The following is a 15,763-nucleotide window of genomic DNA, read 5'->3' on the forward strand; positions in this document are numbered from 1 at the left end:
TTGAAAATACTAGTTAAATTACAAGATCCTTGAAAATTCTCTACCTGCACTTTGATGCTCTAAATAAGTTTATTTTTTAGACATGTTTTAATGAGACCATCTCACTTTAAAAAAATGCATAAACCTTAAAAAAAATCTTTAAACACTCGTACACAATGTATATGAAGATAAAAATGAGAGAAATACTATATTCACAAATTTTCTACAAAAAATTTCAAGTGGCATATTGTTACTGGTTGTTATGGGTGGATAAAAAGTAATTTAAATTGTGGATTCAAATTATAACCAAAACAATTTACTATCTATAATTTATTGTTAAAATATTATGAATGTAACACTTCTTTATTAAATATTTTAAAAAATACTTTATTTTACTACTTTTTATAATTATTATTTTATCTCATTCCATATTATATGACATATAATATATTTATTATGATTTTTCCCCTCTTATATGTGAATTTTAATTAATTTATGCAAAGTAGCTTCGAAGACCACACAACCCCAACCAAAGTCATCATACGCGATGAGTCAAAAAAAAAGTCATCATACGTGTCCCTAGGTTGTCACTTCCCAGTTCCTATTAAAAGAAAAAAGAGTAAACAATGAGTTGAAATAATTCACATTCAAAAAAAAACAAACAAAAAACATTGACGATTGACTTGCTACTAATATCTTTTTCTTCTATCCTTAAATTATTATTTTTCCCCTACTGACAAGTATATTACTTGTATATTATTTTTAAAGCTAATTAATTTTTAAACAATAGGATTTTAAATTTATAAATTTCCTAATATATATATATAATAAAGCCTTACCTAAATAAAAATCTTAATAATTGTAATATATAATATATAAAATAATTTAATTATAAAAACCTAATAATTAATTAGTAAAATATAATCAACGAATCTAGTGTTAAAAAATAAATGTATGACAAATTATTTAACACGTCTTTAAATCTCAACGAATCTAGTGTACAAAAAATACTAAACTTATTGAGACGTAAAATACTTATCTAAATCATATACAACAACACTAATTAATTATAAAAAATTTAATAATTAATTAGTAACATATAATCAAATGTTTTGTTAAAATATAAATGTGTGGCAAATTATTTAACATGTTTTTAAATCTCAACGAATCTAGTGTACAAAGAATACTAAACTTATTGAGACGTGAAACACGTATCTAAATCATATACAGAGCACTAAACCTAAGTCGTTACAAAAAAAACACATGTTTTTATTTTTTTTAATAAAGTGCATTTTTTTGAAAATACCACAGTTTTCCCATCAACTAAGAAAAAAGAAAAAGAAAAAAGCTCCAAGTCTTGGTACATTCTCTTTTCATGGAGATCAAACACTAATAAGCCTTCATTACCAATATATCCACATGATCTCTCTTCCTTCTTATTAGATTCTCATATCTCTCTCTCTAATTAGTAATTATATACAAACACAATCCATTGTTTCTGATTCTAAATATATATATTTATTTTAGATACTTGAATTATTAATGGCTTCCTCCCACTCCCACTATATATAATTTCAATTTAAGTATCTACTATTTCTGCTTTTAGATTCAGATTCATTCATTCCAATGCAATCTCCAAAATTTCCTCTTTTGTTTTCCACTACTTCTTTTTTCGCTCTTTTCCAATTTTCCCTCCAAATTTCTCATGACCTAGATTAGATCTAGGGTTTGTTTTTTTTGTTTCTCTAAATTCACCAAAAAGAAAAAAGAAAGTATTTGATTTTGATCAAAAAAATTTTACAATGTTGAAGCAAATATGGAGCAAACTGCCTCGGAAGTCATCGAAATCGAGCACCGACTCGTCGGGCGAGTCAACTCGCTACTCGAACTCGCCACGGGCAACATCGCAATCGCAATCCAACGGCGGAGGAGGAGGAGGAGGAGGAGGAAAGCGCACGGCGGTGTTTCCGGCGAGCGTGGTGGCTGGAATCGAGCCGTTGGTTCCGTTCAAGGACGTGCCGAACTCGGAGAAGATGAACCTGTTCGTTAGCAAAGTGAGTCTGTGCTGCGTCACCTTCGATTTCAGCGACTCGTCGAAGAACTCGGTCGAAAAGGACGTCAAAAGGCGAACCCTAATCGAGCTCGTCGACTTCGTAGCCTCGGCTTCGGGCTCGTCCGGTTCGTGTTCGATCCGGTTCACCGAACCGGCAATCCTCGCTCTGTGTAGAATGTGCGCAGCGAATCTTTTCCGAGTTTTTCCGCCGAATTACCGGTCGAATTGTAGCGTCGGCGACGGAGGAGGCGATTCCGACAACAACGATTGCGACGGCGAGCCGATGTTCGACCCGGCGTGGCCGCATTTGAATTTGGTATATGATTTACTTCTCAAGTTCATTACTTCATCTTGCGTGGACGCTAAGGTAGCTAAGAAGTACATAGATCATTCCTTTATATTAAGGTTGCTTGATTTGTTTGATTCCGAGGATCCTAGAGAACGAGATTGTCTGAAAACTATTTTACATAGGGCATATGGGAAATTCATGGTTCATAGGCCGTTTATTCGTAAGTCAATTAATAATATATTCTATAGGTTTGTGTCTGAATCCGAAAGACACAACGGGATCGCCGAGTTATTGGAGGTGTATGGGAGTGTAATTAGTGGGTTTGCATTGCCTTTGAAAGAGGAGCATAAGATTTTCTTGTGGAGGGTTTTGGTACCTTTGCATAAGCCTAAGTCTGTTGGGGTTTACTTTCATCAATTGTCGTATTGTGTTACTCAGTTTATAGAGAAAGAGCCGAAATTGACGAGTACCGTCATCCGGGGCTTGTTGAAATTCTGGCCTGTTACTAATAGTCAGAAGGAGATGATGTTTTTGGGTGAGATTGAAGAGATTTTGGATGCCATTAACATGGTGGAGTTCCAAAAGATTATGGTGCCGTTGTTTTTGCGGATTGGATGTTGTATTAACAGCTACCACTTTCAGGTACGTGAGATTTTACCAGTTGACACACATTATTGGTCTATTTATTTATTTTTTATCAGTATTGGTCTATTTATTATATCTTATGGATTTGCATAATTTGTTCTACATTTCAATTTTCAAATTAGTATAATGTGTTACTGATGTAATAAGTAAAAATTAACATTGAACCATGTTTGTATGTTTCTAATCTCATTGGTATTAGGCACATAGCAATTAGTAGCTCCGTTGATGTAACTCTAGGCACACACAATGAACTTAGAAAGATCACTGCTCCCATTATCAATGCAATCGATGAAAAGGATACACAAATCAATAGTTTTGGTTGAATGTTGGAAATAGAGCAAATTTGAAATCTCATAAGGAAATGGATTGAAAAGAGGTGTGTTTCCTGGCATTACAAATTTGAGGGGAGAGAAATAATGACTTGTAGATGGAAACTGTCCATTAAAAAACCAGTTTTCTAGATTTAATCATTTTTGAGAGCCTTAGTGGGTTTTTCTTTTTTGGTGTGAAAAGAATTAGTTTTGGCCACAATTTTCTTCCTCTTGAGGAGGTTGACATCTCTAAATGTAATTTGTGTGAGTAGATGTTATAAGCAAATACTTCAATTTGTGCTGGTTTTTTCTGAGTTTTAATGTCGAGTATTGAAGGATTATTTCCTTTCTTAAAATCTTATCTGATTGAAAAGAGGTGTGGTCTTACATATTTAGACACAGACTTCATAATTGGACCCCTCACTTGCTTCCCCTGCTCCCCTCTTCTGGCTTACATGTTAGATGTTACGGAATGAAGTAATACTTCAATTGTATCTAATTCTTCACGTCTTGAGGGAGTTTTGAGAGATAATTGAGGATTATCTGTTCTTACTTAGGCACATTGATTCAATTGCATTACTGGAGCAGAAATTGGTGTTTATTCTGTTGGCTCAAAGGACTGCGAATCCCAAAAATTTTTATGTGATTAGTCCAATTTGTTGGAGTTAGTTGTGATTCCTCTGCTTCTTGGCTACAACTGTTTCAAGGATTTTAAAGTAAAATCCTTGGAACAATTGACAAGTGCCTTTCACCAAAAGCAGCTGGTCACGGGGTCAAGTCCGGGAACAGGAATCAACCTCTCCAGTAAATTGGGGTTAAGGCTGCTTACCATGACTTCCCCAAACATTGCAAAAGTGGGAGTTTTGTGCATTGGGTATGACCTAATAATGATCTAACTTTTTTGGCTGAGGCCACTCTCTTGATAGAATTTTGTGGTTGACTTAAATGGAGATGTGATTCTAATTTTAGTGCCAGGGTTTCATTCTTCCTTTTGTTGCCTCATTGAGTTACTGTGCCCCCCCCCCCCCCCCCCCCCCCGGCTCTCTTTCCCCCTCTTTTTTCTTCTCTTTCCCCACAAGGAAAAAAAAAGTTCCTCTAGCAGCTTTTGTGATGCCTAAAATTTGTCTTCTCATTTGGAAGGAAAGAAATCACTACTTCTGCCGCCAATTATTGTTTCAGGTTGCTGAAAGGGCCCTTTTCTTTTGGAACAATGACAACATTGTCAACTTGATAGCACATAATCGTCAGGTGATTCTTCCCATCGTATTTCCAGCATTCGAGAGGAATGCCCAGAGCCACTGGAACCCAGCAGTGCTCAACTTAAGTTTAAATGTTAGAAAGATGTTCATGGAGATGGATGAGGTGCTTTTCCAGTCCTGTCATGCTCACTTTGAAGAGGAGGAAGCAAAGCTAAGCTTGGCAGCTGAGAAGCGGAAGGAAGCATGGGAGCGATTAGAGAATGCAGCCAGTCTCCAGCCAATAACTGGAAATACTGCTGTTCTGGTAACTCCTCTAGCAACCTCAATCACCTGCTAAGTGCCATTACTAATCTGTAGTTATCTTAAGCTTTTCTATCTTCTCTTTTCCTCTTTTTTAACGGTGGTGGGAAACCAGAAGAAATGTACTTAAAAACGGCTGTTGTTTTGGACTGGGAAATATTTTTTTGATTGTCCTGTGACAGCCTGTTGTAATTTTATTATGATCCTCTGTCTTCCATTACTACTGTGTGGAAATGCTAATTGCTTCCTTGAAGTAATGGGAAGGGCCAAGCCAAGGATCATAAAATTTTCTGTACCAGCTAATGGCTAATTGATTTTTGCTCTCGTCTCTGTCTTTGTATGTGCACCCCATGCATGTGGTCTTGTGCCGTGTATGTTAATGTATGATAAATGATGGTGATCTTTGTTTCTTCACTAGTGGACCAAATGAGCTTTCTTGATGATAGTCAATTTAAATTCTGAAAGATTTCTGGAGTGATAGTAGGATGGTGTATAGAGTTACACGGGAGAGAGGTGCATTAGTACAAGACTTCTATCTTTTATATCCACTGTTGACTGGAGTGCTTTTAATTTAGCCCCTGGTTCTTAACCTTGTACATAATTGCCAGAAGTATATTTAAAACGCATATTCCATTGAAGAGGTCCTTGAAGCTATTTGTTTGGTTGGGAGAATGAAAAATTGAAAAGATAGAAAATGTGTTTCCATCGTGTGTTTGGTAAGAAGGATGGAAAAGTGGAAAAATAAAAAGTAAATTGTTATTATACACTTATTATTAAAAGTAGAAGAATGAAAACGGTGGAGGTAGATTTGTACTTATCTTTTTATTGTCATTTTTCTCTCCATTCTTCCTAATTTGGAGAGAAAAAAATGGTGAGCCTAAATGGAAAAATCTATCCACCCACTTTTCTTTCTAACCAAACAATGGGAAATTACGTTTTTCTTGCTCTTGTCCTTTCGCTATGATTCCGTTCTCTCGCCTTTCACTCCAAACAAACAAGATGATGAATACATTATTGGTGAGAGAAAATAAAAAGCAAGTATATATACACTGTAACTCTGAATATTTATTGCCACGAATTATTAAACAGAGCATTGCAATTCTATGTTGTGATGGACTGATGGCTACGATAAAAATGTGGCACCAGCCATCTTTGAAAAAGAAAAGAAGCGCTCTTGTTTTTGAGTCATGCCTATTTTACCACCGGTTGCTATTAGTGAGCAAACCATTAATTTCATAGCCTTACTAACAGGATCTGTTTCAATAAGTTATATATATTCCACGTAAATGAAAGGTGCAGGATAGGAGGCTCAAAAATGTATATTGGACTGTAAATCTTGTCCAAGAACGCTTAGTAGTCCGAAGATGAGTAAACGTTGGTAAAAAGGTAAGAATCAGTGAGTTACGAAAAGATTATGACTATAAAGGTTTGGGAAGGTAGTCCGAGGAGGAATGTCTCCTCAGCCAAGCAAAGCAGAGGTCAGAAGGTGTAGACTGACATCAAGAGCAGCACTCTAGAGGATTCTATTAATAAGGATAAACATCTAGAAAACATAGGACAAAGGGAAAGCTAAGAAATATCTAAGAGAAAATTGCTACCACCGCATTGAATGCTCTGTAACTAACCCTTTGGCTGCATTAATGTGAAGGTAATATCTGAACAGTAATAATCAGCTTTACAGCTACTCCTAGAGATTTCAAGAAGGTGCTGATGGGACAAAGATCAAAGCCATCAACTTGACCTACATATGGAAGGTGGAAATAAAGAAAATAAGAAAGAAAGGATCCCTTTACCAAGAGAGGTATTTAAGAATCTGTAGAAAATAGATTGTAGCAACAATAGCTGAAATTGTAATCAAGTCTAAAAGAAATATACTCAAGTACAATTCACCTCGACCTTTGCCGAGGAGGAACTCTTTTGCACAAAGCTTATTTTTCTCTGCTTTCATATCATTTTTAATGCATATTGAACATTGTTCAATCCATTAAAACTTAGTTTTCAACTCATTTTCTACAGATTCATTGTATTTGGCTATTTGGGCCTTAATCCCGTTACTTCTTGGGCTTAGGACTCAAATCCTGCCCTTACAAAAGGAGTTAGGAAATTTAAATAATTAAGAGTAATTTTAGTAAATTTACAAATATTTAATTTTTTTTATAAGAACATATATTTAATTTGAAATATTAATTGTTGTTGAAACAATTAAACATAAGGAAAAATGTCATATTCTAAATCTTTTTTTTTTTCTAATACTAAATCTACTGTTGTTATTCCAAATAGATATTGTTTCTTATATAAAGTTTATAAAAAATAATCATATAAACTCATTTAATATAAATAATTAATGCACAATTATGGATAGCTAATATATGCATTTACTTGTGAATCAATGATTTGATATAAATGCAAACTTTGTTGAAACAGAAACTTAAATAAGGAGAATTTTAAAAAATGTACCACATGATAAAAACTCATGCTCTTCCATATGAGATCATATAAAAGGCCATTAAAAAAATTAATTATTTTTTCATTTTTTTCATAAAAAATTTTAAAAATATATTTTAAATCAATGCCCTTAAGTCACTTGTTAACATTTCCAAATAAATAAATAATATCTCCACCCTAGTTGTTTGTATTATATGTATTTTCTACTATAAGTTACATTAATTAAGCCTAAAAATGTGTTCCTTCTAAAAAGAAATGGTTTAAAAATGTATAAAGTCATGGTAGTAAAATGTGATGATACCATGATTGGTAAATTACAATTAGTTATGAGAATGTGTAAAGGCTAAAAAAGATGGAAAGAAAATAATGATATGGCTACTAATGTAGTTCAACAAAAGTATAAGATTAATAAATGTTAGGGCTTTTAAATACTATATAAATATTGCTTGATTGTACTAACAGCAATGAAAATGTTGCAAATGAATTGTGAACTACCTTTACGCAAGAACTACCTTTTCTCTCTTTCTTCTTTTTTTGATACAAATTTTTAACAAGTTACATTTCCCGTTGCAACTTTGCAACTCAGAAACCCTAGGTTTTAGAGAATTATTCAGCCAAATGGCATATAACTTACGGCCTTAATGGGTCATGCTCTAACAGTATAAGATTACAAGGACAGAGATCTGGAAGCACCAGAACAGGATCAGATGTTACAACAGATGACACAATAAAGAACAAAAATTGTAAAAATTACTTGAAAATAAATTTAATAACTTGAGATCTGGAGCACCCTTGTAGTATCAGAATGCAGAGAGCCCTTCCAACACAAATATTTCAGTTCATCTGATGTAGAAGAGTCAGCTATCATGATTTTGGAACAATGAAAGAACTGGTTGCGGAGGGGTCATAGTTGCCACACACTTGAACTGCCATGAGATAAAATTTTATCAGAATACTCTCAAAGGAAATGCAAAACTTTTTCTTTTTAGCTTCATATTGATACTTAAAACTACATATTGAAGAATCTAAATGCGTGTTGTTATTGGAGCTGTTCTGAACTTCTGATTATAAGCTACCGCCTAATTAAGAACTATGTAAAATTAATGCTCCATTTTTTGTTGGCTCACTTTGACCGAACAAGAGTTGGTTCACTGAGGCTGAATGAAAACCCCTAAACCTTCTCTTGGCTTTGCCAATCAGACAGTAAGATTTTCATAAGAGCTTAAAACCACAATTTTAATGTACCCTTCAAAAGCATTGGAGATGCAAACAGCTGGAATGATTACTCAAAAAGATTCGAATAAAATTTGAAAGAAATAAACCTTTTACATATAGTCCTACTAAAAAAATTACCTTCTGTTGCTTATACTTCTCACGTATAGCATTTAGAGAGCAACCCTTCGTGTTCAGTTGCAAATCTTCCAGTGCAAGGACTGTGGTTTTCAGTTCTGATGCATTGTAACTGGTATAATGCTCTAAGGTCGGATTCTGCATCAAGTGCAAGTCAATAACTTTTTAGGCCTTTTTCTTTTAATTAGAAGGAATAAAAATTTTAAAATGGAATGAGGGAGGCACAAAAATTGCAGACCCATGGGTGGTCTGACTGATTGAGTGTCCATATGGCAAGGAACACAGCAGCTGCAGCAATGAGGGAAGGTAGAAACTTCAGGAAGCTATATTCGAGAAGTGTCAGTTCTGCTAAATAATTTGCCAAGAACTCGAATTCGATAGAAGGAAGCTGTACAACAGAGTAAGAAATAGCAAATTTAGTTTTCTAAATGCAATACAAGAGATGAAGAGTACCATCACTTGGAATACCTTGTAAGAAACTTGTGCTGCTTGAATGAATCTCCTGAAAAACAAAGATTTGGGGAAAGGTTAGTGAATTCACTATTGAATGGCATTTTTCAAAAACATAGGCAGTGCATTACCTGAGAAATGTTTTTGTGGTGGGAACAGATAGCTGGAAGTGCAAGAAATTTAAAACATGACTTTCCAGTTTTAAAACCTGCCATTTGACGTCAACAACGAGGGATTGTTACACACTGTACATTGGTTATTCCTCCTCTAGAAAGAGGCTGTGATACATGGTTTGGAAACTTGAGATATAAAACAAAAGAAGAATTTAGGAACTCTGTAAACTGTAAAGGAGACAAAGCAGGAAGCATAACCAAAAGCAAGCTGGATGCACAGTATCCTTGGTTGTTCTACACCTTGCAGTAAAAGGGTTCAGATACCCATGTTGGGAACACAGAACTGGATTTTTCTTTTGGTTTCTGCTTTTTAAACTATCTAATTCTTATGAGACTAAGTGATGCCAAGACTTGAGTATGGGAGACAGATTAATAGAGGCTAAGGCCTAGTATAAGACTGACATAAGACATACACCTTAGAGCTTGAGGCTTGCCCTGAAAGTGCATCACATGCTAATGAGTTTCACCCTCCTTTCTTAATTCTGAAATTTTAGGGGGACAAGGTTCTCAACTTCTCATATTGATGTTGACTCCTCACTGTACATTATGTTTTATCTCGGTGAATGTTGAAGGATAGGCAGGTTGCTTACTTTTACAGCGACTTTACTCAAAATAACATTAATCACAACTATATGGGGTCAGATGTGTGGCCCTAGGCTCTACCTTTAGACTGGTCCTTGGCTAAATCATGGGCCCATTTCATCTTTTCTCCATATGATAACTCACTCATTTGACCTTTTCCTTATCTTGTGGTGCCTTTCAACTCTCAAGTCTCAAATAAAATACTAATTATTGGATGGTCTTCATTGACCAAATTATGTAAGACGATTTCCATCTTACGAAACCTACCACATTATTTCTCTAAGAACAGTGTCATATGCTATTTCTCAGTCAAAATATATATGCTTAGGTTCGAAAATTATGACCACCGTCAAGGTAATGATCACTGTAGCAAAAGCTGAGCACTAAGACTCAGAATGTTTAGATTGAATGCAGCACTAGATCAGATGCCAATGTCTCAGCAGAAAATATGAATGCCAGAAATTTAAATGTCAAGTAGCCAAAAGTATACCTCTCCTCTTGTGTAGGTATTGTCTGTAATAAAGCAAAATTCCTCCACTCTTGGTGCACAGATTTCTTCATACTTACTTCAAACCACAACAGAAAAGAAGCAAATCTTAGAATACCCTAATGATATAGAAAAATACATGATATCTTGTGTTACCACTTACCAGCAACACGAAATGCTTTCAAAATTTTTGGCATATATTAACCTCAAACACAATGAGTTAGTTTTTTAAAATTAAAAATAAAATAAAATGTAATGGTGCTAAAACAAAAGAAAAAGACTACACTACTTAGTTCATGCTCACACACCTAATCACAGGGAGGGATGTCTTTAACTAGTCTGACTTCATCGGTTAGCCTAAATAACATTTTCATGATAATAATAATAATAATAATAAAATTACAGTTTTCACAATAAAGTAGCATGCTACATTTTCACTGACAGTCCCAAGTTAACACCTACTTGTCTCATTATCTTTTTAGAAGACTAGATCATTCAAATCTTACTATATTCAACAAATCATTTGAAATATTAGAAAGTTAATCGCTATCATAGGCATCATCATCATCAAAATTACTTGCCAAAAACAAAAACTTTGTTATGTTTATCAGCCTCACACAAACCACAGTTTTGACTTGGAAACAATTTAATAATGAGAAAACATTTTGAATTGCAAACTCAAATGTAGAAAAATATTGCGCCTTATTAGACTGGAACCATTACAAGATTAGAACTTACGAGGTGATTAGCATGCAAGTAACACCAAGCAATTGGAGTCTTGTTTTTTCCGTATAATTTTGAGAAAGAAACCGATCAATGAGATTCACTGTGAGGTAAAGTGTGTCTGGAACCAGCCCATATTCTTCGGAAACCTGGAAGAGGAGAAACAAGTCAACGCAGACAATGGCAAACAAACCCATTTAACACCCAACTAGGAAATTACCCACATTCAACAATAAAAATTCTAGACGTTCTGTATGGATGAATACTTCAAAATAAAATACCATTATATGTAGAGCATGATAAATAACAAGAGTTTCAAGTTGCTGTCAATATATAGCACTGGATTATTTTCTGCTTAAGAGCAGAACAAAGCCAGACCCTGAAGTAGATTTAAATGAATAGATATTCTGCATTATGAATGCCAAAATCAAATTTAGTATTGCATTACACTGAAACTGAACAATATTCACATGGGGTAGAAAAACAAAAGCATAAAGATTTAAGATTTTCTCCCATGGGGATCCTTTTTTCCTGCCCATATGAGTTAGAAGAAAATTATGAATCTAAGGTGACATCAGCATCAGTAGACAATTATAAATCAATAACTAACCAACCACAAGATGGTTGAAAAACATGATGTAAGTTAATGAAGAAAGATGGAAGACAGATTGCTCTTTTAAAATTAATTGAAGAAAGTAACGTTATCAATATTATATTAGCAGTTTAGCATAGCCTTTGAACCTCTCATAAAAAAGAGTATTATGAGTTTGTTAAAGGAAGGGCAATTCAGATGGTTACCAACCTCCACAAGCCAATCAATCAGAATTCCTCGCATGCTTGGAGTGATATCTCGCTGCACCTTTTCCATGTAATTAGTTGATGGTCTACAATCAAGCTGAGGAGGGAGAGATTTTTACTATGAGTTAGTTTAACATGCGTTGCTTATAGAAGTAAACTTAAAAATTAGCAGTCAATGAGAAAACTAATATAAATAATATTGGAAACCTTGTGTTCCTCTCTCTGTTAAATAAGAGATTGCCCACAAGTTGATAATAAAATTTTCAGCAATCTTAATGATTATGTAGTACCATATTACTGTAAGCACTGTTTACACTTTTCAATGATGGAAAAAGCAGCAGCAGCTATGATTCAAGACTTTTTATACGCTAATATGAAGAGTGTGCATTTGGTTTAGCTTTTTTCAGGAGCTTATTTAGCTTATTTCATTACGTGCAGATTTTTCCTGTTTGGTGAGTGAGTTTAAACTCACATTTTCACATTTTAAACAACATTACACACATTTCCACACGCATTTTCACCCACACGTATTTCAAAAAACTACAAACAACAATTCTCAAACTACTCTACCAAACACCCCCTTAAAGTCTCACTTTTTTTCAAGGTACAACTGTACTATTACCACTTTTAACAAAGAAGCCAATCCAAACGCACACTAAGACATAGTGTGTTCTACAGTTAAGCAAGGAAAATAGAATTGGCATTAAGTGAATTTAAAATGATAATTACAAGAATTAAATAGTATTTGCAGCACAAACCTCTGCAACACGTAATTTACTGTATATATCAGGGGCATATGAGCTACAGACTTGAGGATCTTTAAAGTTTGAATCAATATCCACAATGTCTGGACCATTAGAGGTTCCTGATTTCTTGCAGACCACATCTTCTGCATTATTTAAAAGAACAACATCATACTCAGGTAATATTATATTAGAAACATAGTACTATAACCTAGAAATATCCTTCTGAAAGGAAAACAGTATTCTTGATTCATGATATTCCTTCATTGCCAAAACATCAGCGATGTGCTTCCTGGACCCATTATTTACATTTCCTTCAAAACTTATATAAATTATTAAATAGAGGCATTTAGTGTCTGTATAATTTGATCAACTAAAATAATATGTTCATATACTTTTGCATCCTGAGGAGAAATTTATAACAGAGAACAAACCTTTCTTTTGAGAACTTTGGAGTCCGGCAGGTTTTGAAGAACCCAGTATCAGAGGCATATGATCTGGTAGACCACATTCTCTTATGCTAGAACTCATGCTTGTCTCTGTTGGCTCTTGCTCTTCTAGCTTAACTGGTAATGTGACCTCTTGTGATTCCACCATCCTTATTTTGGACAATTCTTCAGCTAACTTTGTATTTGCATCTTCTTGCATAGGTGAAATATCTGCAACCACCTCAATTTTCTTCTTTGTAGGAACTCTTCTAGCCTGCTTGCTAGTCTGTTATCCAGCAAAGTTAATGGTACTAAATTCAGATTATTTAGCAAGAATAGATATATTCTGCAACTAGTAAAAACCTATAGCATAATATAATTGCTAATATGATCACTATAGAAAACAACAGTCTCCTAGTTTTTACATGAACCTAATTTTAACAAATTGGAAGTTACTAGACAAATATAATCATAAAATATTGCTATATATAAATTGTTTTATTAGATTACAAAGTAAACGATGGTAAATCCTTACCTGAATTTTTGTTGGATGGATGTTGTTAGTACGTGAATTTTCACATAAGATATTAGTTACATCCTCGAGCACTGCCCTTCTCTTATGCTGCATGCCAGCAGGGGCACCTGTAGAAGCTTTGTTCTCATCAGATGCTGCTTTTTTGAACTTAGAGCAAAGAACATGCTTCTGATCTTGCTTAAAGGAAGGTTTTGAGGACGGAAATATCCCTCCTGATGAGCCCAAGGCTTTAGCCCTTGCTCGTGTGATTCGGGCAGTAGGCTCTTCAACTTTGGCAGCAGTTTTGTTTTCTTTTTTCATAATTGCATGCCTTGTAGAAGAGCAATGTATGACTTCAAAGTGAAAAATTCTTCATTGAACCTGCACTTCAAAGACCAATTCAATGTGAGAAAATAGGAAAAAGCAGCTGACCCCAACTAAAAATGCAATGTAATTTATGCTCTCAACCCAAGCAACATAACAATTCAACTTGACAAAGCCTTTGCAGTGCCCTTAAAAATAGAAATGAAAAAAGAAGAGGAGCAGCCTAAATCAGCTATGCGAATCCTTCTTCCCCATTACTCTCAGAATAAAATCTTTTGGAGGAAATTTCCTCCAACCCACTACAAGGAAACTCAAAAGAGCATCCACTTGTACTTTTAGTTACATAACCTTTCGAATAGTTATATGACTTTCAAGATGACTTAATGAGTCATCTACATAAAATACACATAAATGGTCATTTGTTCTGTGACCCGTTTTAAACATGGGTCATCATCTCCACAGTATAATAGTGGAAAGTTTATTGGATAGCAATATTTTATAACAAAACTATAGGAGGCACTCTCCATTTAACCCATTTCATTCTCTTTGTAACAACTGCTCCAATTTTCCGTTCTTAACAGTTTACTGATAGATTTAAAGAATATAGAAACTCAGTGAAACATAAAAAGATGTACCCAGTGCACAAAGCTCTCACTTTTGCAAGGTCTGGAAAATGTAATTGGTAGACAGCCCGACCCCCCAAAATTTTTTTTTTTGAGAGACTGACTTGTTAAAATAAGCAAACGAATATTGTCCAAATAGGACCTATTGATATCAATACATCCATACTTAAAACAGTTTATCAAAAAGCATATGCATCAAGTGCGGCATTGAATAGTTTGCATTTCTAGTGATGTTTCTGAAAACAGTCCACATTTGTTTCAAAAATTCAAACTTTCACCTGCTTTTTGTAGTAACAGTTTAAGAATTAAAACAATATGAAAAAAAAAAACTTTTTATGCACCTGGCCAAAGCGCACTCACAGTTTCACAGAGTCATAGCTAGCATGAGGTGCATATCAAGCCAAATTATTAATAATAATAACAATTTTCAGTTTTTTTTTTTTAAAAAAAAACAGTTTAATCATATTAACAAAAGCCTATAAACGTAAAATCAAAGGCCCTAACAAGAAGCTATAAAAAATAAAAATTAAAAAGTAACGCATTTTGTTCTAGCTCGCTATTACTGCAATCCTCTGTTTGGGAGCTGAGAAACCTGAGGAAAATAAAAGAAAACAAAATTTCCACCATCAAGTTAAAACTTGCTTTAGAGAAAAAGAAGCCTAGCTGAGCAGACATTAGACTTTTACCTCGAGCTCCCAAAAATATATATAATTTTTTTTCGATTAGAACAATTTCTGCGGAACCAAACAGAGATTTTAAAACCAACACCGAAACCCTAACTTATTACAGATTTTCTTTACTACCGCACCGAACGCCTAAAACCTTCATATCACACAGAGAGAGTAAAAACGATGAAATGAACAAACACAGCAACGTGATTGAACTCTTAACCACAAAAAATTTCCATAATCTTCTCCGATACTAGAAAATCACAAACACGCACAATGCGATGAAAGCGTAAAACGAAATTTCAAAGAAAAAAAATTTAAAAATTAAATAAAAGAAAAATAGAGAGTCTCGGGCACAGATCTATGTAGTGAAACTGAGAGAGTGAGTTTCCATAGAATCAGTGACACTTCATCGATCCAAAAACCAAAACATTGTAACGACATGAAGCTCCAGCGTACGAAATTCATTACGCACTTTGAAAAAAATATATATAAATTTTAACAAAAATCAGAAATGCGTGGGAGAGAGCGGAGCTTACTGTGTTATTGGGAGCTCCCTCCGAGACCTTCAGTGATGGCCTAGAAACTCAGAGAGAGAGAAAGAGAGTGAGAGTGTGCGTGTGCGTGTGTTTTAGGAGATAAAAGAAGCTTCTTCTTCTTCAGAGAGAGAGAGAGAGAG

General features: G+C 34.4%; 2 protein-coding genes across 3 annotated transcripts; one reads left to right on the forward strand and one right to left on the reverse strand.

Annotated features, from left to right (window-relative positions):
* Positions 1-1,420: 1,420 nt before the first annotated feature.
* LOC142613955 (serine/threonine protein phosphatase 2A 57 kDa regulatory subunit B' kappa isoform) lies at positions 1,421-5,100 on the forward strand. The gene is made up of 2 exons (XM_075786478.1): positions 1,421-2,963; positions 4,457-5,100. The coding sequence occupies exons 1-2, from the start codon at positions 1,782-1,784 to the stop codon at positions 4,811-4,813; spliced, it is 1,539 nt and encodes a 512-aa protein (XP_075642593.1). The 5' UTR covers positions 1,421-1,781; the 3' UTR covers positions 4,814-5,100.
* Positions 5,101-7,723: 2,623 nt separating this feature from the next.
* On the reverse strand, positions 7,724-15,763 carry LOC142612574 (cyclin-A2-2-like). 2 transcript variants are annotated; one of them, XM_075784673.1, is made up of 12 exons: positions 15,624-15,763; positions 13,491-13,850; positions 12,962-13,241; positions 12,543-12,673; positions 11,789-11,881; positions 11,002-11,135; positions 10,267-10,342; positions 9,153-9,229; positions 9,040-9,073; positions 8,810-8,959; positions 8,575-8,709; positions 7,724-8,147 (listed from the first exon to the last, which is right to left on the reverse strand). In XM_075784673.1, the coding sequence occupies exons 2-12, from the start codon at positions 13,788-13,790 to the stop codon at positions 8,079-8,081; spliced, it is 1,479 nt and encodes a 492-aa protein (XP_075640788.1). In that variant the 5' UTR covers positions 13,791-13,850; positions 15,624-15,763; the 3' UTR covers positions 7,724-8,078. The 2 variants fall into 2 exon arrangements, with proteins under 2 accessions (XP_075640788.1, XP_075640789.1); XM_075784674.1 differs by having other exon boundaries at positions 13,491-13,855; positions 15,624-15,745.

Source organism: Castanea sativa, chromosome 10 (assembly GCF_040712315.1).
Source record: "Castanea sativa cultivar Marrone di Chiusa Pesio chromosome 10, ASM4071231v1".
Lineage (NCBI taxonomy): Eukaryota > Viridiplantae > Streptophyta > Magnoliopsida > Fagales > Fagaceae > Castanea > Castanea sativa.

Excerpts from the sequence above, each read along its gene's own strand:
- LOC142613955 (XM_075786478.1), top strand. The coding sequence starts at position 1,782 with ATGTTGAAGCAAATATGGAGCAAACTGCCTCGGAAGTCATCGAAATCG. Across the intron at positions 2,964-4,456 it reads TTAACAGCTACCACTTTCAG|GTTGCTGAAAGGGCCCTTTT; the intron begins GTACGTGAGATT and ends TTATTGTTTCAG.
- LOC142612574 (XM_075784673.1), bottom strand. The coding sequence starts at position 13,790 with ATGAAAAAAGAAAACAAAACTGCTGCCAAAGTTGAAGAGCCTACTGCC. Across the intron at positions 12,674-12,961 it reads CCAAAGTTCTCAAAAGAAAG|AAGATGTGGTCTGCAAGAAA; the intron begins GTTTGTTCTCTG and ends TAAATAATGCAG. Across the intron at positions 8,960-9,039 it reads CAGCACAAGTTTCTTACAAG|CTTCCTTCTATCGAATTCGA; the intron begins GTATTCCAAGTG and ends TCTGTTGTACAG.